This window comes from Quercus robur, chromosome 11 (genome assembly GCF_932294415.1).
Source record: "Quercus robur chromosome 11, dhQueRobu3.1, whole genome shotgun sequence".
NCBI lineage: Eukaryota > Viridiplantae > Streptophyta > Magnoliopsida > Fagales > Fagaceae > Quercus > Quercus robur.
In genome coordinates this window covers 45,421,599-45,444,999 of record NC_065544.1, presented here as the reverse complement: position 1 = coordinate 45,444,999, position 23,401 = coordinate 45,421,599, and the positions used below count along the sequence as shown (strand labels likewise).

Genomic DNA, 23,401 nt, shown 5'->3' with positions numbered 1-23,401 from the left:
ATTCAACTTTTTCTTGTTTAGTAACTAGCACTTGATCAGCATGATGCTCCAACTCCATGCTTTCTTCTATAGGTTTGTAAAGTTGTGATTTCCAATTAGTCTTTATTGGCTTTAATTCCGTGCCAAATTTGATTGTAATTTTTTCAATCATTTCCTTGTATTTATGTGGGTTTAATTGTAAGGGATGAGTGTGAGAGATTGGTGAAGAATCAAGCTTCAAAGAAGATTTAGTGCAGTTCACGACTAGCTCGCGAGAAGAGTAGCTCGTAAAAAGCCACGTGTGAAGCACATGACTAGAAGCTGAAGCGTCATGCTAGGCTATCAAATTTGCGAGTACTTCGTGAGAAAAGCCATCTCGTGAGGTACCCGCAAAACTCTCTGTTTAACAAAAAGAAAAAGTGTTTTACCAAATTCTTTACCCACACTATAAATAATCTCATTACTCACGAAATGTAAGGAGTGCTTTTCAGAGAGAAAACCCTAGCAAAAACACTTGAGAGTTAGAGATTGTTATACCCACAATTATCTACACATTTTTTCTTGATTTTTCTCTACTCCTACCTCTTCCTCTCTACATCCTTGAGAGGTTCTTAGCCCAAACACTTACCACACCCAATCTGAGTGTTGAGTCAAGTTTTGGTGCCTTTGGGAAGTATTGGAATGAGCCATCTAGTGGCATATGCAATTGGGTTGAATTGCGGGATTTGGAAAGCTAGTGAAGACAAGACTCCGAGAAGTCTGTTAGTAGCAGGAGCTTGAAGGGCTCAAGTACATGGAGTAAACTAGGCTTGGAGGGTCTTTTGTTATTCGTATACTTTAACTTTATTTACTAGTGGATTGATTTTAACTTGGAGGATCATGGAGAGGTTTTTCGTCGAGTTCTTCGGTTTCCTCTTCGATAACACGTCCTGATGTTATCTCATGTTTGCATCTCTCTTCCTTACTCTTTAAGCTTGTTATTTATTGTTCGTTGTGGTTGGATATGGCTTAGAGTAGTGTTACTGGTTTATTACGCATATTTATTCTTGTTCCGCACTTTGTTAAGTTAGAGTAAAAACAATATAGCCGTAACTTTAAATTGTGGTCTAAACAAACTCTAGTGTTTTCACAGTAATTTGAGCTTTCAAGGTTGATTGAGGTCTAGCTCTATCTGATCTCATGAGACTGGCTGCCATGTCCTGACCATACTTCAAAAGGCACGTGATTGATCAACATCTGGCTGCTATCTATGAGTTTTACAAATTTGTAACCATTCAATCTATACAACAGTTGATAAATTGGTTTAGAGCACAATTTTGTTGAGTTAATATTAATTTATGAAATAAAACATTTTTTAGTCGTAATGTTTTTTTTTTTTTCCTTAATTTTCTTTTTATATTTAGTTTGGCCCCTAGAAAAAATTCATAGCTCCACCACTGGATAAGATGATACCATTGCAACCTCTTTTCTGAGTCCTGCTGCATCTCTAAAATCATACTGCATTAGAAGGCATCCACAAAAAATGTGTTTCAATCACTTTCAAGTTTCAAGAAATCCACAAACCAACAATAGGTTAATCCAAACGTAGAAAAAAAAAAAACTTAAAAAGGATCAAATCTTAAGAAGGAAGTTGCAAGACAAGTTAAAATTAAGATTTAAACCAATTCAAAGAATTATAAGGTTGCAATTTTATACTTATAGGTTTACTTCAAGTTGGGTACAACCTCCAACTCGTAAGGGAGTTAATGCTTCAGTTCATAGCTTGAAAGCTTTGACCCTTAATATCAAAACTTCAGGGACATAAATGTTAGAAGGTAGTCAACCCTTAGCTTTAATTTAAAGGATCTATCATCCATTACAAGTGTATAAAAACAAATTTAAATGTTCATACATTAGCAAAAAGCCCAAAGGATAAAACACTTTTAATTCAGAGTAGTACTGGTAAATAGTAATGCAAAATCAAGTACCCAAGTCAATAATTTGGAAAGACTTAGCCTTACCAACATAATGGATTTTAGATAACGCAAAGTGAATCCAATAATGGAATATGGCAGGGGTTTATGACTTTTTCCCCTGATTAAATGAGCTGAAATTGCAAACAACGACTTAAATTGTACAATAAGAGGGTTTTCTTAGCTCCAAGAAGCTAAAACAACCAATCCTTATGGACAAATGAATTTAGTGTATACAAGTGAGGTTTTAAGTTAAAACTAGAAAAGAGTCTGATACAAATTTTAATTTCATCTCTCAACACAAGAAATTGTCACCACCTAATTTTCCCTTTAGTATTCTCAGGAGTTTCAATCAGCTAACAAGGAGGAAGGTCCTTAGGTGGAGGCAGAACAGATTGATCAGGACCTTTTCCATTCTCCACCACAAATGCTGTCTTTAAACCCCAGCTAATGTGAAGCTCCAGATGACAGTGCATGAACCACACACCTACTCAATGGCCAAACACCATAAGAAAGATTATTTACAAGTTTTTGATTTTAAGGAAAAAAAAGCACATTCTGATTGAAAATTATTGTTGCTTATTTAATGAACTTTCAATGCAGTATGCTATTTGGTTATGTTGTTGGACATACCTGGATTTTCAGCCCTGAACCTTACGGCAGTCCAACCACCCGTCGGAACCCCAACTGTGTTTCTTTCAGGGGGATCTACCAAGTTAAATTTGGCTGGATCTTTTGAAGGGTTAAAGTTCCCAACTCCAGTCCCAACAACAAAAAAATTGTAACCATGAAGATGGAATGGATGGGACTCAACACTGAGAAGATTTGTGTCTTGCAAGACCAACTCCACTGTTGAATTAAAAGCAACCTTGCTAAGCCGGGTGCCAAGCTTAGTGCCAAGGTTGGCAGTGAGTGGTGCACCAGTATAATTGAAAGGAGTTGGAGGGCGGTCTGGGAAATCTGTTCTAAACACCCCCTTGATGTTGAAATAGTGAGCTTGAAGAAGGCCTATTTGGGGCATTACAAAGGTGATGTTGTTTAAGGAAGCAGTGAGATGTGTTCCATTTAGACAAGTTGGACAAGGATTTATTCCCAGACCAATTGTGTAAAAGAGATGTCGGTCAACTTTGAGTGGAACATTTGCTGGGAACTGAGGAGAATTGAGGCTTCGAAGTTTGGCATTGTAGGTTAGTGCAAAAGCTGTGTCATTGGGTGCTGGCAATTGGGGAAGGATTGGGAGTACAGTGTTTGGAATGCCTTTGTATTGTAGTATTGCTGTGGCAGTTTTGTTGTCAATGGAAAGTGGTGCATCCATGAAAGGCCTAGCAGCCATAAAATATCTGCTTGGAACTTGGGAGGCTTGAACAAGAACATTTGTGGTCTGTCCTGGTGCTATCAGTATTGCTTGAGTTGTGAAGGGTTTGGTATACACTGCATCAACCTCTACAACTGTCAGGTTATGACCAGCAATGGCAAAGAAAAGTTCATCATTAAGTGCAGCATTGATTATTCTCAAGAGGTATGACTTTCCTTGTTCAACCTCCATTGCAAAGGTATCTGAAAAAGAAAGAAAAATCATCTAAAAAAAAAATAGAAAAAGATTAAAAAAAAGAAGAATAAGAAAACATAAATGGGAAAGTGCATTTAAAGGCACATTGAAATAGTGGCACCCAAAACTTCCTGAAAAGTGAATCTAGTGATGTAAAGATATAATTTTGATAGACTTCAAGCCTTCAAACTGATTTGGCTTACGTTTATCAGAACATGGAAAGAGTGGCCCTGGCTTTCCATTAATGGTATGTGCATCGGACATGTTTGGTGGCAATCCTAACTTGTTCCCTTGTTTAACAAGTGCTTCTACATCTTTGTTCCACCATTCGCCTACAAAATTTACAAAAGTTATAGCAATGCACCCTTTTTTTTTTTTTTTTTACATTAGAAATAAAAGGACATAATTGCAGACTTATTAGTCTAACTCACCTAGGAGGATATTTTCTTCTCTCTCAGGCTGAGGGAAAGGAAACGGAGTCCCTTGTTTTGGCATGATGACAATTGCACCATAGACAGTGGCCCTTAGCCAAAAGATATGTGCATGCCACCAGAGTGTTCCTCTTTGTCCCGTCACATTAAAATCATATACGTAACTGTTCCCTGTCATGATTGGACATTGTGTTATATATGCTGGTCCATCTGCCCAGCCATTTCGATATTGCTTTAAACCATGCCTGCAAATAATGCCATATGTTTCATTAACAAAACCATATTGAAATTTTTCATGAAATGAAAGTTTTTCCAATAGAGCATGTTATGCGTGTCTTACCAATGAATGGACATGTTATATTGGGCAGAGTTGGTCACATTTACTAGAACTCTGTCACCTTCTCTAACATATATTGTAGGCCCTGGGAACATCCCATTAACTGTGACAATTGGCTTGGCATGGCACAACCTTCTGACATTCCTCACTTGGATCTGAAAAACCAGAAAAGAAAACCATCATATATAGAGGATACACCAAAGTTTACATAAACTTGCTATTGTCAAATACTTACATCAAACTGGTACTTCTTTACAGCAGCTTCGGCTTGAATAAAAACAAACCCAAGTAAGCAAAAGAAGTAAAAGAAAGGAACGAAGGGGAAATTTTGGCGGTTCTCCATAAATGTTGCCTAAATATTTGAATGCTGTGAAGTATGTTTGGATGAAATATGAGGGTCAAGGTCTAAAATATTTATGAGGATGAATAAAGGGTAATAGTCCAATTATCAGTTTGCTGAAGGAGGAGAGGAAGGTGTTGTTGTTGAATTAGGTAGAGACTGCAGAGGTTGCACATTGAGAGCTTGTAAGCAAAATACTGATAGGAAACAGTAGGAGTTGAAAGACCCCATGTCTTTATTTAAAATAATACAGAATGAGCATGAGAGCTACATAGGGCCAAACGTGACCATCCGAGCTTAACCGTTAAGGAAAAGTGTTCACACTTTAACTATTTAATCTACTTCATGAATGTACTTTTGTTTCTGTACTTTTTGCCTTGATTGTCCGGGAGGGACTTGTTTGGTAAGCTTAGTAAATGGTTCAACTTTTAGACGTGAACGTGTTGCATTGGATAGATGACTGTATCATGTGAACACATATTGAGTAATTGGCCTTTTACTAGGTTGATTTAGGCTACATAAACAATTACGAGGACCCTTAATTGTAACTTGATTAATCCTAACATAAGGCACACTAATTAGCCAACTTGTAATAAGTGAGATAAAAATGTAACTCAGTAAATAGTCATTATATACAGAACTTTTATCTTCCTTATTGATCACAAAAGAAGGGGAAGAAGAACAAGATAAAAAGAATAAAGAAAGAATTGTACTTTTGATTTATAATTGAAAACGTAGCTGTACATTCATGCTGTCTCCTATAAAGAGCAGTGTTTATAAAGGAATTTAGAATCAAATTAAATATAAATGTAAATTACAAAGAATAAATAATAAAGATCTTGAATGTTCTTGAAGAATCAGCCAAATAATTTATGAGATGTATTGTGGTATGCTAGTTATTTCAAGGAACATTCGCTTTGACAATGGTAGAGCCTCTCTTAAAGTGAGTTGGTGAAGGTCTAAGCCAACCTTGCCCTCCAATCATGTCCTTTGTCAAGAAGGGTGTAGCCTCTTGGTTTGATAGACTCTTTGACCATCCAACCCTCTTCGTTCTATTGGCTCCTGGACCATAACACTGGTACTCACCATAGTACACAGTGCTGTCGTACCCAAAAAAAAAAAAAAAACGTACAACGTGTTAGAAATAGAATACTGGCTAGCAACAAGATTGTTACATAAATGTTTGAATAATGGTAAAAAAAAAAACATCATTTCTTAATAACTAAATCTTTTAGTACAAGCAGTAGTTTATTATGGTATCAAAGCAAGCGATAATGGGTTTAAACCCTATCTTGAATTTGAATTATATTTTTACTTCATAATTTTTATTCCATCTCTCATTTAAAATGTTAAAATCGCATGTATTTGGATTTTACCTGCATTTGTTAAATGGTAGTCTCAGCTCACATGGTTAAGAAGTGTTACAATATTTAAATGATTAAATTTAATATTTTTTATTGGACTTAACTTACACTTGTTAAGGTGAGAGGAAAAGTGTTAAAATAAGGGCAATGATTATTTCACACTCATAATGTCCACACTTCATATACACTAGACAATCATTTATAGAATGTGGACACTTGGTATATATCTATATTTTTCAAACTGATGGCCGGTGTGTATGGACTATGGAGTTTGGACATTGAGAGTTTGAAACAATAATTTGCCTTAAAATGATTAAATTTATCATTTTTTTTAATAGCTTTAAGATTTGAAAGAAGAAGATGAATTATATTGTGTTATATAAGCTCAACTATGAATGGGAGTTAATCCCACTATGTACATTGATCATATACCTTTGCTTGCTTTGATCTCCCCAGTCATCCCAGCCCTGTGGCAAAACCACACTGGACATGTAAGTTAGTGCAAAGACCACCCTAGAGTAAGGACCCCATGGTCTTCCAAGGAGAGCAGCTCCTACACCAGTGATCTTACAACCCAAGAAGGTAAAGCCAGTGTCCTCTGATGGTGAGTTCCTATGTTGAGCAGTTATAGCTCCATCTACAGTTGAGAGAGAATGAACATGGCACCTCTGCATGCATGGACACAAAGTCTACATCAAGTTCTCCATGGACGTAGCAAATTCAAAATATTATATGAGTTATATGTCATGGGGTTTAATTTCTTTGTGAGTTAAAGGGAAGTACTCACTTCAAAGAGGGAAGCAGCGTTTCCACATATGAAATCAGTGGCTCCTTCTATATAGCAGTTGCTGTAATAGTGTCTACCAGCATCATCCAGGAGAGTATCTTGATACGAAAGAATCTTGCAACCATAGAATGCAACTCTGTCTCCCTCTACCCTAAGAGCAACAGCTTTTCCTGATGTCCCAAACGTATTCTGTATAGAAAAAAAAAAATACAAACAAAAATTAAAAACTGCTTATTAGTATGCAAAAAATATACAAAGTTCCATAGAATTGGCTGTTCATTTGGATGGAGTTGTTTGAAAACAAGAATTTGGATCAAGTTTTTAGTTTAAATGAAATGAATAATGTACTAAAAAGTACAATGATTTTTTATTTATTTATTTTTTTTCTGGTATTGATGAAATTCATGAATAGATGGTATTAATATAGAGATTTACCATGGTTAAGGGTAAGATGTTATTTCAAATTCATATATATTTTTGTTGGAGTAAATTTTCAAAGCAGAAATCTATCATATGTTGTTGAAATTCATATCAAGCTATCATATGTTGTTAGATTTTAAATCCTTAAATCCAAATATAAATAATCATAAATTAGAATAGTTCAGTTAAATAATGGTTAAATAATTATATTTATCATTTTTTAATAATCCGTTTGGATTAAGAGAGAGCGAAAAGAAGTAGAGTAGAATTGGTCGGAAATTAGGCTTTGCTCCCCCTTTCTCTCCCCTCAATCCAAACGAGCCCTAAAGTTTTAAATTTTTTGAACAACCAATAATTTATCATGGTATCATAGTTGATAGTCCTAAGCTTAAACTCTATATTTGCTTTATCTCCCATTTAAAGAGTTAAAAATCTCTAAGTGTTAAGCCTCATAAAGGGAAGTCAAAACCACATATGAAGTTGGTATTAGAATAGTGGTTAAATGATTAAATTCATTATTTTTTCTGAATGCTTTAAGTTTTTAGGACAACTGGAAATTTCTCAAGTTTACTTAGGAGCAGGCCTTAAAATGAATATCAATTTTCTACCACTAATTAAGCCTTTCAAATTAGAGATACACACCTACAAATTACAAAGTAATATATGCAGGAGACTTATTTCAAATCCAATATATATATTATTCAATCGAGTGATTAATCTGAATGAGATATACAGTGCAAGTATATGACTTGAACTTTTTTGATGTTGTAATTTATAACTGCGGATAATAATCAAGTGCTTTTTTTTTTGGCTAAGATATATAATAGTTAAGTGCTTTTAATGATAATCTTCCATGATCATGTATGAAATCTATATTTCTTGGGCTGGTTCCAAAGAACCTACATGGAATGGGACTCACTTACCAAATTGATCATTTAGATTTTCCCTATAAAAATAAGAAAGTCATATAAAAAATTTATTGTATGCCTATAATAATGAATGAGGTATGCGCTCTCATGCATCTAACGTATACAATATCTCTCTCATGGTATATAGATTTACACAAATATGAGACTAACATATTGTGAAAAGGATGTTGTATATATCAGATGCATAAGATATCTAATTATTGCATCAAAGACATTGTAGACATAAGACCAAACACATACCTGAATAGTGAGAGATTTTGCAACAAAGTCAGAAGCAAATACAGAGAGTGTTGCAGATTGAATAATCTCCCCAGTGTCACCCCATGTTATGATGGTGTTAGAGGCCAGTGTGCCACTCAATGTTATGAAGGGTTTATCTGCAGGAACTTGAAGTTTTTCCCTGCTTAACCATACATGCATAAGATAATAAGAGTCCAGTTAAACATAGATAAACCAATGAACCATCATTTATATAGTACAGCCTACACACACTGACACACACAGACCTGTATGTCCCTGGCTTAACCCAAATGAAATACAATTCTGAGTTATTAGATGGAACTGCATCAATGGCATCTTGTATCTTCTTAAAATCTCCATTGCCTGATTGATCCACCCTTAAGAGAATGGCTGTAGACATGTCCATGGTGCCTGTGGTTGCTGAATTAGCCATGAAAGAACCAAAAACAACTATTGCAAACAAGACTGCAAAAGCATAACCATTATAAATCTTCATTGCCATAGCACCCATGTGCGCATGTGATTACTTTTTTTCGTCTCGATGGGGGTGCAAAGTATAAAAAAGTTGTATTAAACTACGGTTTTAGTGAGGATATGAAGCAATGCTATTCTCGGGACACACATGACGATTATGGTTGTGGCCTTATTATATGGCCATCCCAAAGTGAAGGTCAACACATTGGTGGCCAGCCATGGCCGATTTCTTATAATTGAAGTTCAAAGATCACGATCTTCACGTAAGAATTAGTGTGTTTATCCAACCTGACTTGCAGATATTACGCTTCAAATGCACTAATCAAGCGTCAGTCTTAGTTATTCAACAAAAAAAAAAGGTGTGTCTGAGAAAGCACTCTACGTGTTACATTTCATGGTGACCTAAACAAACAAGTTTCTACCTCAAACTAATACATTTCATTTACATGATTGAGCGTTATAGCATTTAAATATTAAATGATTTTCTTACCAGAAAAAAATATTAAATGATTCATTTAAATTAAAAGTTGGCAAAGTAATTGTAACTCCATTAATATATTTAACTCCAACCCATCAAATTTAATATCCAATAATGAATATTGAAACTCCCACTAAATCATATTAATGTACCTAATTAATTATCAAATTAATTTGACTAACAAAATTCTTGGGAATTTTTGAGCCGCAACACCTTGAACAGAGCTTCGTGGACTTGAACTAGTCTCCTTAAAAAGAGCAACTTGGATTTGTCAGCCACCTCTGAAATTCCCAAACTACGTTAATAGTTTTATTGCTGCGCCATGTCGTTTCAGGTACACGCATTACATGCACAATTTCTGATACATTGCACACTAGAAGACAACCAAGTGTATAACGCAAAAAAGGCTTTTATTTGACTCATGGTTATGGTGCTCCTCAATGATCTAAATCGAAAAAAGAAGTTTCATCCAAGAAAAAGAAGAATAAACGTAACTTAAAACCAACCAGTGATGTCTGGCACAGGTACTTTGAGAAGGAAAACAATCACTGTGGATTTGTAATGATTAAATATAAGGACAAAATTTAGGTACAAAATTAATTGTAGTCTAAAATTACAACATTACTTAGTATCTTTCTATTAAAGGTGAATTTTGACAAATCCACCATTAGATTATATATTCTTCTTATATCCTCCATGCTTGTAAAATTTCTAGAAAATTAAAAATTGATAGCTATGTCATCAACAAATTATTTAAATTGCAAGTTTTTGTAGTGTAAAATTATGTATAAAATATAAGCTTATAGATCATATAGTAAATAATATTCAATTGACACAAAATTTGATATGCGTATTAAGAGCGTGAACAACATAAAAATTTCAATGGTTAGATTTTTAAAATATGTAATAATATTTATTTTATTAAGTAAGGGTTACAACCTTACTTAATATTTGATGGTAAAATACAAAGTCCAATTCGTCCATAAGGATTGTCTAAACCTACCAACGTCCAAGATGAACCATAAAGGAGAAATTAGAGAGACTAAAAAGGGTAGGCACTTGACAATCTAATATACTTGTCCATACCAGCCGGAGGTGTAGAAGAGTATAAACACTTAGAAAAATACGAAACATTCTGATTGCTCAATATGAGTAACTAAATTTCAGTTTCCTAAACATTGGATGAACCACTACAAAAAAACTGGACTATTGCAGCAGGCCAAAACCGCCGCTTAAGTTCCATTTAGCCTATTGTGGCAGGGGCTATTGCGGTGGTTCTACCCGCTAGCATTGCACTGCCACAATAGAGCTATTGTGGCGGTAACAAAAAACGCTGCAATAAATCGACCATTTAGCGGCACTTTTGGTTTATTATGGTGGGCTGAAAACCGCAACCATATAAGGTTACCATTTGGGTCAAGTGACCTTTTAGCGACGGGATAGGCCCGTCACTATAGGCAACAACCTTTAGCTGCGAGCAATAAGCGCTGCTATAGTGCTTATTAAACAACTAACTCTACACACCTTTTAGCGGCGGTTACGCCCACCGTTATATGTGTGAGGCTTTGGCTATAAACGCCATTATAGGTCTTCAATTATATCATAATTTTAGTCCTTCAGCGACGGTTTTTTCCCGCCACTATAGGTTTTTTTTTCCCCCCTCCTGGGTTCTAAAACCACATTTCTATTACAAATAACCTATAATAATTTATGCTCCACTAAGGCTACGTTTGGTTCAACGGAAATACTTTTCCAAGCGTAAAATCATTTCAGGGGAAATTGTTTTCCCGTAAAGGAAAATGTATTCAGGCTGTTTGGCTACCTCAGAATTCATTTTATGGAAAATCAATTCCGGTGTTTGGTTCGTTCAAACATTTTACGACAAATGATTTCCGTTTTATGGAAAATCAATTCCCATGTTTGGTTCGTTCAAACATTTTACGGAAAATGGAATTCATTTTACGAAAAATCAATTCCCGTGTTTAGTTTGTGGATCATTTTATGGAAAATATGAAATGCCTTACAAATTCAGCACCTGCATTGTCTAGACAAACCTATAACAGTACAAAAATAATCATCCACTTCAACATCAAAAATAATCATTCACTTTAACATAAAAAATAATCATCTGAATATACCCATAATATTTATATCAAAACAGCCACATCAATCTTTCACCATTGGCATTACACCTCCATGGTGTACAAAAATGATACCTACATATGGTATCTGAACAGTACAAATACATAATTTGGGCAATTGTATCGTCCCAATAATACAAAAGACTGCATATATAATACAATAGTAGGTGAATACTAGTACTACAACAAAAGTTAATCCCTAAAGCTACCGTCACAGTCAACATGAAACAAACAAGTCAGAGGTGTGTGAACAAAAAACTATCAATCCACAGCTTTCTCAGCTTAGCATTCTTGGCTAGAAATCCCCGTGTCGCCTTCTTATTTTCACAGAGATGGTCAGAGGCAGTTGCGAGCATGTCTTCGCTATACCCATCCGCCACCATAGCCATGACCTTAGAGTAAAGAGATGTGTAATCAACAGGCCCCTGGTTGATTTCTTTCAAAATCACAGCAATTTCCTTCAGTTGATCAAACAGATCAGTCAGCACACTATCATCAGAGGGAGGTGCACGCCCTCTTTTGTGGGACTTGGAAATTCTCGACCCAGTTGTGGATGACTCTACCGCATTCTTCCCTTTGTCCACCACACCTTCCTCCCCATTGTCCACCACAATCTCAGTATTGTCCCCATTGTTTGGCTCATTCTCAATATCCACATACAACTTAGAAAAGCTACCCGTGGCTGTATCCTTCCCCACTACAATAGCCAATTCATCGTACATCTCAATCTTTTTGTTCAAATACTCTGCACGCTTACGATGTGCCTATAAGGGAGAAATGAACGTATAATAACAATGCAATAATCACTTCACTCATAAATTCAATATTCAATTCAATATAGATGCCATTAGATGATTTAGGTCAATGATAAACAAAAAAATCTGTTAGGGAACAGGAGACATAACCCATGATTTTGAAGATAAGTACAACAGAAAATACAATGTACAAATGCTAAGACCAAATTTTACAATAGATCCACACATGAAAGTTATATTTGAAAATTTGTAAAAGCAATGGAATCCTAAAAAGAATGACATTATAAATTTCATATAAAGAGGGTATTTAAGCAGCCTTGTCTTGTTTTCAATTCATAGATTATAAAAGCCAAAAACATATATTATCATTCATATTAAGAAAATATAGTTGGAAGCCATACCATGACTTTTTCTTGATATGTCTTCACATCGCATGTTATCATTTTTAAGTTATCATCCTAGCCGAAACCACTCTTCTTCCTAATAGTTTGAAACATACTAACACTGGAAATAACAATGTAATGCTGGAAATAACAATGTAATGCTGAAAATACTTTTTCCTTACACCACCAGAAGTCTATTGTAAATACATTAACCTTATAGAAAAAAAAAAAAAAAATACAGCACATATTACAATCATAGAAATCTAAATAAAGTACTACTTTCCACTCCTGGTATAATTAGACCACATAGCTTGGCATATTTGATCTCTCTTAGCATTCCACACTCTACTATTTTCAATGGAGTCCCGACGTGACTATGTTTCTTGTTGGGGGCCACTAGACTCTACTTGGTTCATTGCAGCTTCCATAATATGGTCATTTGGTTCAACCCCCATAATGTGATTATGAATCACACAACATGCTAACACTACTTTCACTTGGGTTTCAAAAGATCAAAATGGTTCTACATCCAACACTCGAAAACGTTTTTCCAACACTCCAAACCCTCGCTCAATGGTAGTTCTCAATGAAGAGTGTCGGAGATTGAACAATTCTTGCTCATTCTCAGGAGGACGATCACTAAACTCTTTCAAGTGATATCGCACACTCCGATAAGGTGACAAAATTCCATTTTTATTACCATACCCAGCATCACCAAGATAATATTTACCTACATATATTCAAAAATAAAACCAAACCACTACTATGCTTAGGAAAACGCACAATATTTATTAAACTAATAAACCAAAAAGGTGAAGTAATCCTATAATACCTTCGGGAATTGAAAATCCCCCTGGCCTAGCAAATGATTCATTTAACACACATGAATTATGTGCATTGCCTTCCCATCCAGCCAATACATAAGTGAACTTTAAGTCAAAACTAATGGTAGCTAACACATTTTGCATGGTTCCATCTTTGCGACCACGAAACCTTCCTTGTATTTCAAGTAGCACAGATGCACGAACATGTGTACCATTGATTGCTCCAACACAATCCTAATTTTCGACAGACATAATGGTTTAAAATTACACAAATCTTCACAATTACAAAAATACACATGTCGCAATATTTACCTTAAAATATGGATAGAACCTTCTGCTATTCCTTACCTCTGAGGGGGTGTATCTTCGCTAGGCGGTCTTATTAGAGCTCTATATAATTTTAGGACCCCCCTAAAGACGACCTTGAAGTATCTATGAATAGTCTCAGTCGATTTATGGAACTGACCATCAATTACACGGAACCTCACATTATGACCAATAATGTGACAGAAAATTAGCACTTACTCCGTAACAGACATGTGAATAGTCGGGCGTACGTGCTCCCCCTCAGTGAGGATTTGACATAAGTGGTGGAAAGCTATAGACTTCATCCTAATTTGACTCACACAATGCCTCTCACTTCCATGCAGAATACTATTTATGTAATGCTCTCTCTCAGTTGCATGATTAACATAAGGTGCCCTAGGCAGTCGTCTACGCTGCAATTTCCTTAACAATGCAACTCCCACAAGGAGGACAAATGCAACTGAGGCAAGAATTGCGGCTTTGGTTTTTTTTTTTTCATCTAAAAAATCACAAACACTATGGTCTAAGAGGTATGTAAACAAGCATGCAATTGATTACACAGTATATAAAAATAGCCACAAACAAAAACATTCAAACCATATTGATAACGAGTACCAAAATATTTATGCACATATATTTCTGTATAATTGTAACATCAACAACATACACAACATAATACCATCACAATCAATATTTACACCAACAAATCACATTGCATTCTATTTCTGTATAACTGTAACATCAACAACGTACACAACATAATACCATCACAATCAATATTTACACCAACAAATCACATTGCATTCTATTTCTGTATAATTATAACACTAACAAAAGTTAAATTCTTAAATCCATAATTAAATAAAAAATGGATAATTAAAAAAAGTAAATAAATAAATAAATAATTATATAAAGTAAATAATTATATAAGTAAATAAACAAATAAATAAATAAATATATATATATAGATTGGATCCGAGAAGGTGGATTAGAGGATGGGTTGTTTATGGGTTTGAGGGTGGATTTTGGCTAGATGGGTTTGAGGGGATGTGGATCGGCTTTTGTAGAAGGTGGGTTGGAGGTGAGGTGAGGTGAGGTCATCGGACTCAAATAGAGCATGGATCGGAGCTGAGGTGAGGTTGTTGGACTGAGAAATGAACTCAACTGGAAAAGGAAACTCACCGTGGGTGGATCTTTGGCGCTCGTTGGACTGTGGGTGAAGCTCAGACTAGCGTGAGGGAGAGGGTGGAGCTCGGTGTGAGTGAGCTTGGAGAGTACCAGTGATATGTGAGGAGTGCGTGTGAGAGAAGCTCAGAGAGAGTGTTATGTGAGGAGTGTAATTCGTTTGAAGTGAAAATAAAACCTGAAAACATTTTATGCCCGTGAGCCCTTATTTTACAGTCAACACAAAAAACATTTTCAGTTTGACCCAATTTTCGGTAACTACCAAACACACACGTTTACGGAAAAGCATTTTCGGAAGTGGTTTGAAGCCAAAACAAACACACCCTAAGACAATACCACAAATGTAACTAGATAACACCACAAATGTCTCCAAACTAACATTATATTAACATAGAAATATATTATCCAATACATAACATTGTCTATAACCATCATCATAAAATTAACAAAAGAAAGATGTGGTCATCTGTACACAGAAAGTCCTTCAACACTTAAATTAAGCTAATACCATAATCAAAGTTCCAAAGTGTTTCAAAATATTTTTCAACACTTGCAAAAAATGTGTTTGTTCAAATGTAGTTCTTTGTACACAAAATGTTTTCAAACACCAACATAAAACTTATAAGCTGCTTGGTTGATGAGATGCAGCTGATGATTTTTGAAAAGCTGAAGATTGTTGGACCGGAGGAACGTCCTACATACAAACCAAGATTACTCAATAAGTGCATATAAATGGATCGAATAGAATGATAAGAAAATCTTAGAGATTTAGGACTTTTCATCTTGCTCATTCAATAAGTGCATACAAACCAAGATTACTCAATAAGTGCATATAAATATTAGCTCATCAAGCCTGTTAGGACTTTTCCATGATTTTGTTTGGGACTTGATATGGTTCTATGTATTTAGTTGGGCTTCTTTATTTAATTTTATTAGCTATTTCTCCACTACAACACCATTAGCATGTAGCATAACATAGGCTCTTCATGTCCCAAAAAGTGTCTTGGTTCTAAAGACACAATTATTAATGAAAAGTAAAAAAATTCAAGTCTTCATAAAATTCCATTCATCCTATATTAGAGATTAGATAATTTGTGAACAACTCAGGTTAGGTGATGAAATGAACCTAGGAGCACAACAATGAACAAAATACAGCAAAACAAACCCATAAAGCTATAGAGTATATTAACAAAAGCCAAATGTGCAGACCTAAACTTTGAGACAAATAGTTACACAGTTTTTAAAGAAGAAGCTTGTATTAATAGCAAAATAGTAGTACTAGAGCTTGTATTGTATCTTTTTTTTCTTTTTTCTTTTTTAAAGTTTGGATTGCTTAAATCAGATTTTCATAAATAGGATGACTAATTTAGCAAAAACCCATTTCCTAGAAAACATGTACAAGTTGTTAAAAAAACTCTAAAACCCATTTTTAATTTCTCATGCAAAATGATCACCAAACAATTCAATTTATGTCATATTAAGATTAGAAACCTAGTCCCAACAAAAGGCATGAACAACCCAATATATATAACTTCATTGAAGAGTGAACAAACCTAGTATATATAAATAGGTTTGGGCTGCCACTCCTATGTCCTAACTCTAATGTTGCTACTATTCTTTTTTAGTTGAATGAATTCCTTTATAACCCCCCCTCCCCCCCCCCCCCCCCCCCCCAAAAAAAAAAAGATAGAAAGAGAGAGGTCTTTAATGGAGGTTTTGGTCTACATAAGAAATATTTATCAACAGGCTATATCCATCAAAACTTAATTTACATGAAGACTAATTTTCCAAAAGCAATAAGTCCAAATTTCAAAAAAATACAACCAAACACCACCTTAAGGTCCTTAACAGTAAAACATAATTTAGTATCCATCACAAAGTTTTAGCCAATATGTAACTATATGCAGACATTTTATGTGAAATACTTAAAAAATTATCTCCATAAACTAGCTACTATCTCTGGCCATTAGACAAACAATTTGTTCAAAGTCTATACGATGAAAGAGATATCTACATGAAAAACTACACTTGCACTTGCAAGCTATACTAAGGCCTCCTTGCTCATTTAAAAGGGGCGTTGAGTTAGTCATCCAATGTGGTGGTTCATTAGGTGGAGAAAACATTGTAGTGTAGCATGTAATGGATGTGGTTATATGTTAATAAGTAGTGTAGTCTTTACAACAATAAAAAAAAGTAGTGTAGCATGTAATGGAACCTAATTGTCAAATGTTTAGGGAAACTAACCTATATATGCACAAGCTCGCTGAACCATTAACCCATTAGCAATGACAACCTGCAAAATACATAACTATAAAACCAAAGATTTGGAACATAATACAGGAGGTAACATCAAGAGGGTAATCCAAGTAAAGAAAGAATTCTTTTAAGCTAGGAACATAACTTGCCTCTAGGGTAGCAACTTAAAGCTCAAGTGCACTTCCATTTAAAGGGTATTTTGAGCCATAAGAATTTTTTGGCAGCTCTCTTTTTAGTTGGCCAGGTTGTAGAAGTTACTTGAAATCTTTACTGTAATTAGCTCCAACTAATAATGTCATGCAAGAGCGTCAAAGGGCCAACAAATTTATAAAGCAGGACAACATAACACACATCTTTACCTTCAAACCTCAACAATGGTTGGTCAACCAATTGTTTTTCAACTTGCAAGAGTATAGCAGGCCAAAGTAGATTATTCAAGAGGATCTTCAAGGCAAGGCCCTTCCCATATAATACAAACATGTCGTAATTAGTGTAGCACATGATACTTTGGTATGTGAAAGTATTAAAAAGTCAAATTTTATAATTAAAAACTTTTAATAAAATGATGATTTACAACATAAAATTGTTAAACCAAATATATCCAGATAAATCCCAACACAAAAACGTTTTTTCTTTTTCTTTGGGTTGGCCAGGCTATAAAAGTTATTTGATAATTTTACTGCAATGAGCACCAACGCAGCTCTCTTTTTAGTTGGTCAGGCTGTAGAAGTTACTTGAAATCTTTACTGTAATTAGCCCCAACTAATAAAGTCATGCAAGAGTGTCAAAGGGTCAACAAATTTATAAAGCAGGACAACATAACACACATCTCTACCTTCAAATCTCAACAATGGTTGGTCAACCAATTTTTTTTCAACTTGCAAGAGTATAGCAGGCCAAAGTAGATTATTCAAGAGGATCTTCAAGGCAAAGGCCCTTCCCATATGATACAAACATGTCGTAATTAGTGTAGCACATGATACTTTGGTATGTGAAAGTATTAAAAAGTCAAATTTTATAATTAAAAACTTTTAATAAAATGATGATTTATAACATAAAATTGTTAAACCAAATATATCCAGATAAATCCCAACACAAAAACGTTTTTTTTTTTGGGTTGGCCAGGCTATAAAAGTTATTTGATAATTTTACTACAATGAGCACCAACTGATAACATTATGCAAGAGCCTCAAATGGATAAAGCAGGACACCATAATAAACAGCTAGATACCACAACAATCAACTCTGCCTCTTCATTTTAGTCCCTAGTCCTAGATAAATTAGAACTTATTTTGTCTCTTTGATCCAAATTAATTTGTCCATTGTCTACTATGCAAGTAACACTTTGTAATGGCAATAGCAAAATATAATTCCATATAAACACATGTAAGAGTTAGCACATATGACTACCATTGATTGCAATGCAAGAGTAGCACTAAATAACAAAAGTTTACATTAGTTCAAAACTAAATAACACCTGTATCAAGTGCAATTGCTACTATATTTGATCAAATACCGTTCAAAAAAGCAACAAAGCATCAAAGTTGAAGATCAAAAGATCACAAAACATTAACATTCCCTCCATGGTGCAATCCCCATATACTTTTAGATAGTTTATACAAATTTTTCTCGTGGAGATTGGAAAAAGAAAAAGTTTTTCCTTTCTTTTCAAGATTATCCTTAAACTTTTTCTTCAGTTTTCTCACTTTATCAGCCACTTGAAGTCTCGTAACTTTGCAGTGAAAAGTTTTATTGAATGAGTTATAAAAACTATTCATTTTGTTCATCATAGCACATGGTTCAAACAAATTTCAACGGTTGTTCAAAAATTACCCACAAACAATTGAAAACAAATCAAATCCCACAAAACCCATTAAAACTGTGACAGATTTCAAACAAAAATTTGCAGTAAAAATCCAAACAAAAAATCAAAGAAAAATCTTACAGTGTAGATGTCGAAATTGGGGGAGGGAAGAGGAAGGTGGCAGAGGAGAGAGGGGGAAGGTAGTGAGGGAGAAAGGGAGGGGTGGCAATGGCAGCGGCAACTGGGATTGTGAGGGGAGGGGGAGAGAGAGGAGATCGTGGTGAGGAGAGGGGTGAGAGGAGGGGCGAAGGAGGATGGGGTTGGCGGCGGCAAGTTTTGGCTGTGGCGGCGATGGGTTCTGTGCAGCAGCGGTAGTGGGTAGTAGAGAGAGAGACCCATATATTTGGTTTTTTTTTTTTTTTTTTTTTTTAGGGGGACCATATATTTGTTTTAAGTTTTAACAAAAACAAAAAAGAAGAAGGGTATTATATTTTGCTGAAGTGTTTGGTGGGAAGTGAAAAAAAAGTGTGGGAATTGAAAATTAAAATGTGTGGGAAGTGAAAATTTATGCTGAAATTTATTTAAAATTTTTATTTTTAAATATATTTTTTTAAGTTTTAGATGGTCCCAATACTACTAAACTTGGTGAAATTCATATTCAAATCTTGATCATTAGGATTGAAGAGTTTGGTGAAATATTGGTGTTGGTAAAATTTGAGACCAATTGGATGGTCAGATTGAGAGAACATAGTCATATAGGTATACAACACAAGTCCATCACGCGCCATACTTAGTTTTGAAATCTAACCATTGGATTTGAATTTAGACAATTTATTGATGATATGCCTATTAATCTTTAATCACTTTGAAATTTTGTAAGAATAAAAAATATATGAAGATAATGTAATCTAACGGTAAATTTATCAAAATTCACATCGAATTAAGAAATATAGGGTTGGATTCAAGTTATACCTGATATAACTCTAAAAAATGTTACACCATCCAATAACTTATTATTGAATTCATATTTTGAAAATCCAACCGTTGGATTACATTTTCTATATGTTCTTAACATGCATGCCAATTTTCATGTTAATCGGATGTAATTTACAATTTGATCTTTAAACTCATCTTTTATGCATTATTTTAAACTACGAAAACTTGAATTTAAACAATTGATTGATGACATGGCTATTAATCTTTAATCACCTTGAAATTTTGTAAGCATGAAAAATATATGAAAATAATGTAATTTAACAGTATATTTGTCAAAATTCACATTGAATTAAGAAATATAGGGTTGGGTTCAAGTTACACCTGATGTAACTCTAAAAAATGTTATACCACCCAATAATTTATTATTGAATTCATATTTTGAAAATCCAACGATTGGATTACATGTTCTATATGTTCTTAACATGTATGCTAATTTTCATGTCAATCGGGTGTAATTTACCATTTGATCTTTAAGTGGGAAGGCAAAAAAAAAGAGGGAAATTTTGGGGTTGGGAAATTCAAAGGTCTATAACAGCAGTCCAACCCGCCGCTATAACTCAGAAAAGGCGCCGCAAAAAGGATACCTATTGCAACAGTCATACAAAACGCCGCTACATCTCGCATACAGCATTTGCTCAAAATGATATATTTATTGCGGCGGGTTTTTGGAGCGCCGCTATATCTCCATTACCGTTGCTAAAACATATATATTGCGGCGGCTTTAGGTCTCACCACTATAGGATGCTGCAAAAAACCATACCTATAGCGACGGTCCTAAAAACCGCCGCAATAGACCCTATGTATAGTGGCAGTCCCAAAAAACGCCGCAATATGCGACATATAGTGGCGTTTTATGCACCCACTGCAATAGTACAAATTTCTTGTAGTGAACCCCTCAAAGTTCTCTCCAACATTTTGCTAAGCCCACTTGTCTCTCATGCAATACTCCACAAAATCCATGCAATCCCCATGATGTTAGTGGAACCAAATAAGTAGACCCACTTCAAATTCTCTATAAAAGGGATCCAACTTCAACAAACACAGGTATGTTAATCCAATTATACGCTCTCCATATTTATCCCTTAGGAGATAAAAAAAAAACTAACTTAGCCATTAGAGGGTCTTTGACTTGTTCACCCCAATCCCCTTTGATCATTCTTTTCTTTTCAGGTTACAAAGTTGTTGTCAAAGCTCGGCCCATTCGGTCTACTAATTTTTCAACATTATTAATATCTTTTTATTGGATAGATGTTTTTGTTAGAACAAAAATTTCAAAGTTTCTTTCTATCATATATGTAAAATTCATATTTATAATAGAATTTTCCTTTCCAAATCCCGTAATTTTCAATTTTCTAACCCAAATATGTAGTCTTGGCCTGCTTAAAATTAAGAAAAGCTTGGTTTTATTTTTTCTGATAAGAAAAAAAGCTTGGTTTTAATTACCAATTGATTATTCTGTTTTTATAAGAAAAACCATTATTAGATAATGTGGTAAATTGACTTTTGGAATTGAAGGACTACTAAAGAATTCAAGAACCATCTACATTTTTTAATCTTTTGAGGCGGCCTTTTAGATGTTCTTACTCTATTCCTTGCTTGTTGGCACATCACTAGGGAAGAATTAGGTGAAGAAAGCAGATTTTCTTTCGCTTAATTTGACTGTATACCACTGCAATTTCTGTAACTTTTTTTTTTGTTGGTTTAGCCCGTGTCCAAGGCATTAGAACAATGGACGCAACATATATTGTGTCCATAATATATGTTGATCTTTTTTTCTTTTTTTCTTTTTTTGAGAAATATATATGTTGATCTTTGTGTCCATAATATGTGTTGAACTCTTAACCCATCTAGCATAAAATAGGAATTTTCTATCATATTTTTTGTGTTTAGTGCATTGGATGGAGGTCTTGCCTTCTATTTTATTTTATTTTTTTGTTAAGATAAGAGGGCTCTGAGAGTTATTTTGTCTTTCGGTTTTACAAATTTCTAGGGGTGTACAACCAGATCTGCCAACCAACCCATTCGCCCAAAACTGTCTAGGTGGACTCGAAAACCAGCCTGCTTGACACCAATGCAGTCGATGGTGGGTCTTCGCCTCCAAAAACCAATATCAGCGAGTCATCGCATGAAAACCCATAACCAATATCTTCTATTGAACTATCTAATTATAATTCCCTAAAAAATAAAAATAAAAAAGATCTTTTGTTGAATTTCTGAGTTTTAATTAACTCAATTGATAAATTTTATAGTCATCAAACAAGAAATTTGAGTTCTAAGAGCATTAGCAGTCAGTGTGTTAAAAAAAGAAAAAAAGAAGAAGAAGCTTTTTGGCACTCCAAAATGCTACAGTGTGGTAGAATATAATGTGTAAAGGGTTAATTCATCAAATTGAACATATATGGATTAAATTGATAATCAAAAAAGAAATATATATATATATATATATATATAGGTCCAAAGGTTTTTATTTTTATTTTATTTTCTAGAATCGTCCAAAGGTTAATTGATTAAACTGATAATCTTAAAAAGAAAAATTATTAAACTAATACTCATTACTCACATAAAAATTTTAAGGGTGATACTCATTATTTTTATTTGCTTCTCTTTTTTTTTTTTCTTTTTTTCTTTTTTTCTTTTTTCCTTCAATTGGAAACCTAATCAAATTTTGGGCCACACTCGCATTCTTCTAAACCCAATTGTTGGGCCTACCAATGGATTATTGGGTCTTATTACTCTTTATCATGATTTCTAATAAAGTGGGTCTTCAGGAATGGGCTTCTGTTGTCGTCTGGGTCCAGACCTTCGCGAGGCTATTTCTGTAATTCTGTACGATCATATTGGCTATAAAATAGAAAGCAAACCCTAATCCTTAAAACCCCGTCTTCTTGTTTAACGATTGTAGATCTCTCTGTGTTTCTCTCTATGTCTCTCACGTTCACACACAGACACAGCTGCTTTTGTTGATTGGTCTTTTAATGTCTCTTTTTTTTGTTTGTACTATGAAGGAGAAGGTGCGATGATGATGAGTTTATATATAAAATCTCGTTAATCTGATATATTAACATGAGGATATTTCACTCATCCATTCATAATATTCTGAGCACCTTCTCTTTTTCTTGTTTTATTTTTTATTATTTATTTTTAAAATTAATTATGTTTGAAAATTGTGAGTTGGGGCTTTTGTGGATTTGTCTGTGTGTTGTTATGAAAAAAAAAAACCCACTTGAGAAATGTGTTCGCTTTTTAATTTTAGCTTATGGGTTAAATAGGTTATGGATGAAGCTCAAGAAATAAGCACAATCTTTAAGCTAAGAAATTATCTAAGGGTGGCATTTAAACTGGATCTATGGTTGGTTTAAGCTATAGGATTAACCTTGGCCTTATATTTTCTTCGAATTTTTCAAGTTTTGGATTCAGAGTAAATGAGTAATCTATTGATCTCCGAATGGATTCTCACATTATAACCGGACC

At 34.4% G+C, this 23,401-nt stretch overlaps 2 protein-coding genes and 1 non-coding gene across 3 annotated transcripts; 1 reads left to right on the top strand and 2 right to left on the bottom strand.

Moving 5' to 3' along the window:
* Nucleotides 1-1,975: 1,975 nt before the first annotated feature.
* On the bottom strand, nt 1,976-4,780 carry LOC126706876 (laccase-11-like). The gene is made up of 6 exons (XM_050406448.1): nt 4,484-4,780; nt 4,252-4,403; nt 3,912-4,156; nt 3,684-3,812; nt 2,565-3,488; nt 1,976-2,418 (listed from the first exon to the last, which is right to left on the bottom strand). The coding sequence occupies exons 1-6, from the start codon at nt 4,589-4,591 to the stop codon at nt 2,288-2,290; spliced, it is 1,689 nt and encodes a 562-aa protein (XP_050262405.1). The 5' UTR covers nt 4,592-4,780; the 3' UTR covers nt 1,976-2,287.
* A 504-nt stretch (nt 4,781-5,284) lies between these two features.
* LOC126706877 (putative pectinesterase 11) lies at nt 5,285-8,936 on the bottom strand. Its single transcript, XM_050406449.1, has 5 exons — nt 8,595-8,936; nt 8,329-8,488; nt 6,740-6,928; nt 6,385-6,620; nt 5,285-5,688 (listed from the first exon to the last, which is right to left on the bottom strand). Exons 1-5 carry the CDS (start codon nt 8,837-8,839, stop codon nt 5,490-5,492), a joined length of 1,029 nt encoding a protein of 342 aa, XP_050262406.1. The 5' UTR covers nt 8,840-8,936; the 3' UTR covers nt 5,285-5,489.
* A 14,006-nt stretch (nt 8,937-22,942) lies between these two features.
* On the top strand, nt 22,943-23,032 carry LOC126707768 (small nucleolar RNA U30). The gene has a single exon (XR_007649074.1). It is a non-coding gene; the product is annotated as a small nucleolar RNA U30 (small nucleolar RNA).
* The last annotated feature ends 369 nt before the right edge of the window (nt 23,033-23,401 follow it).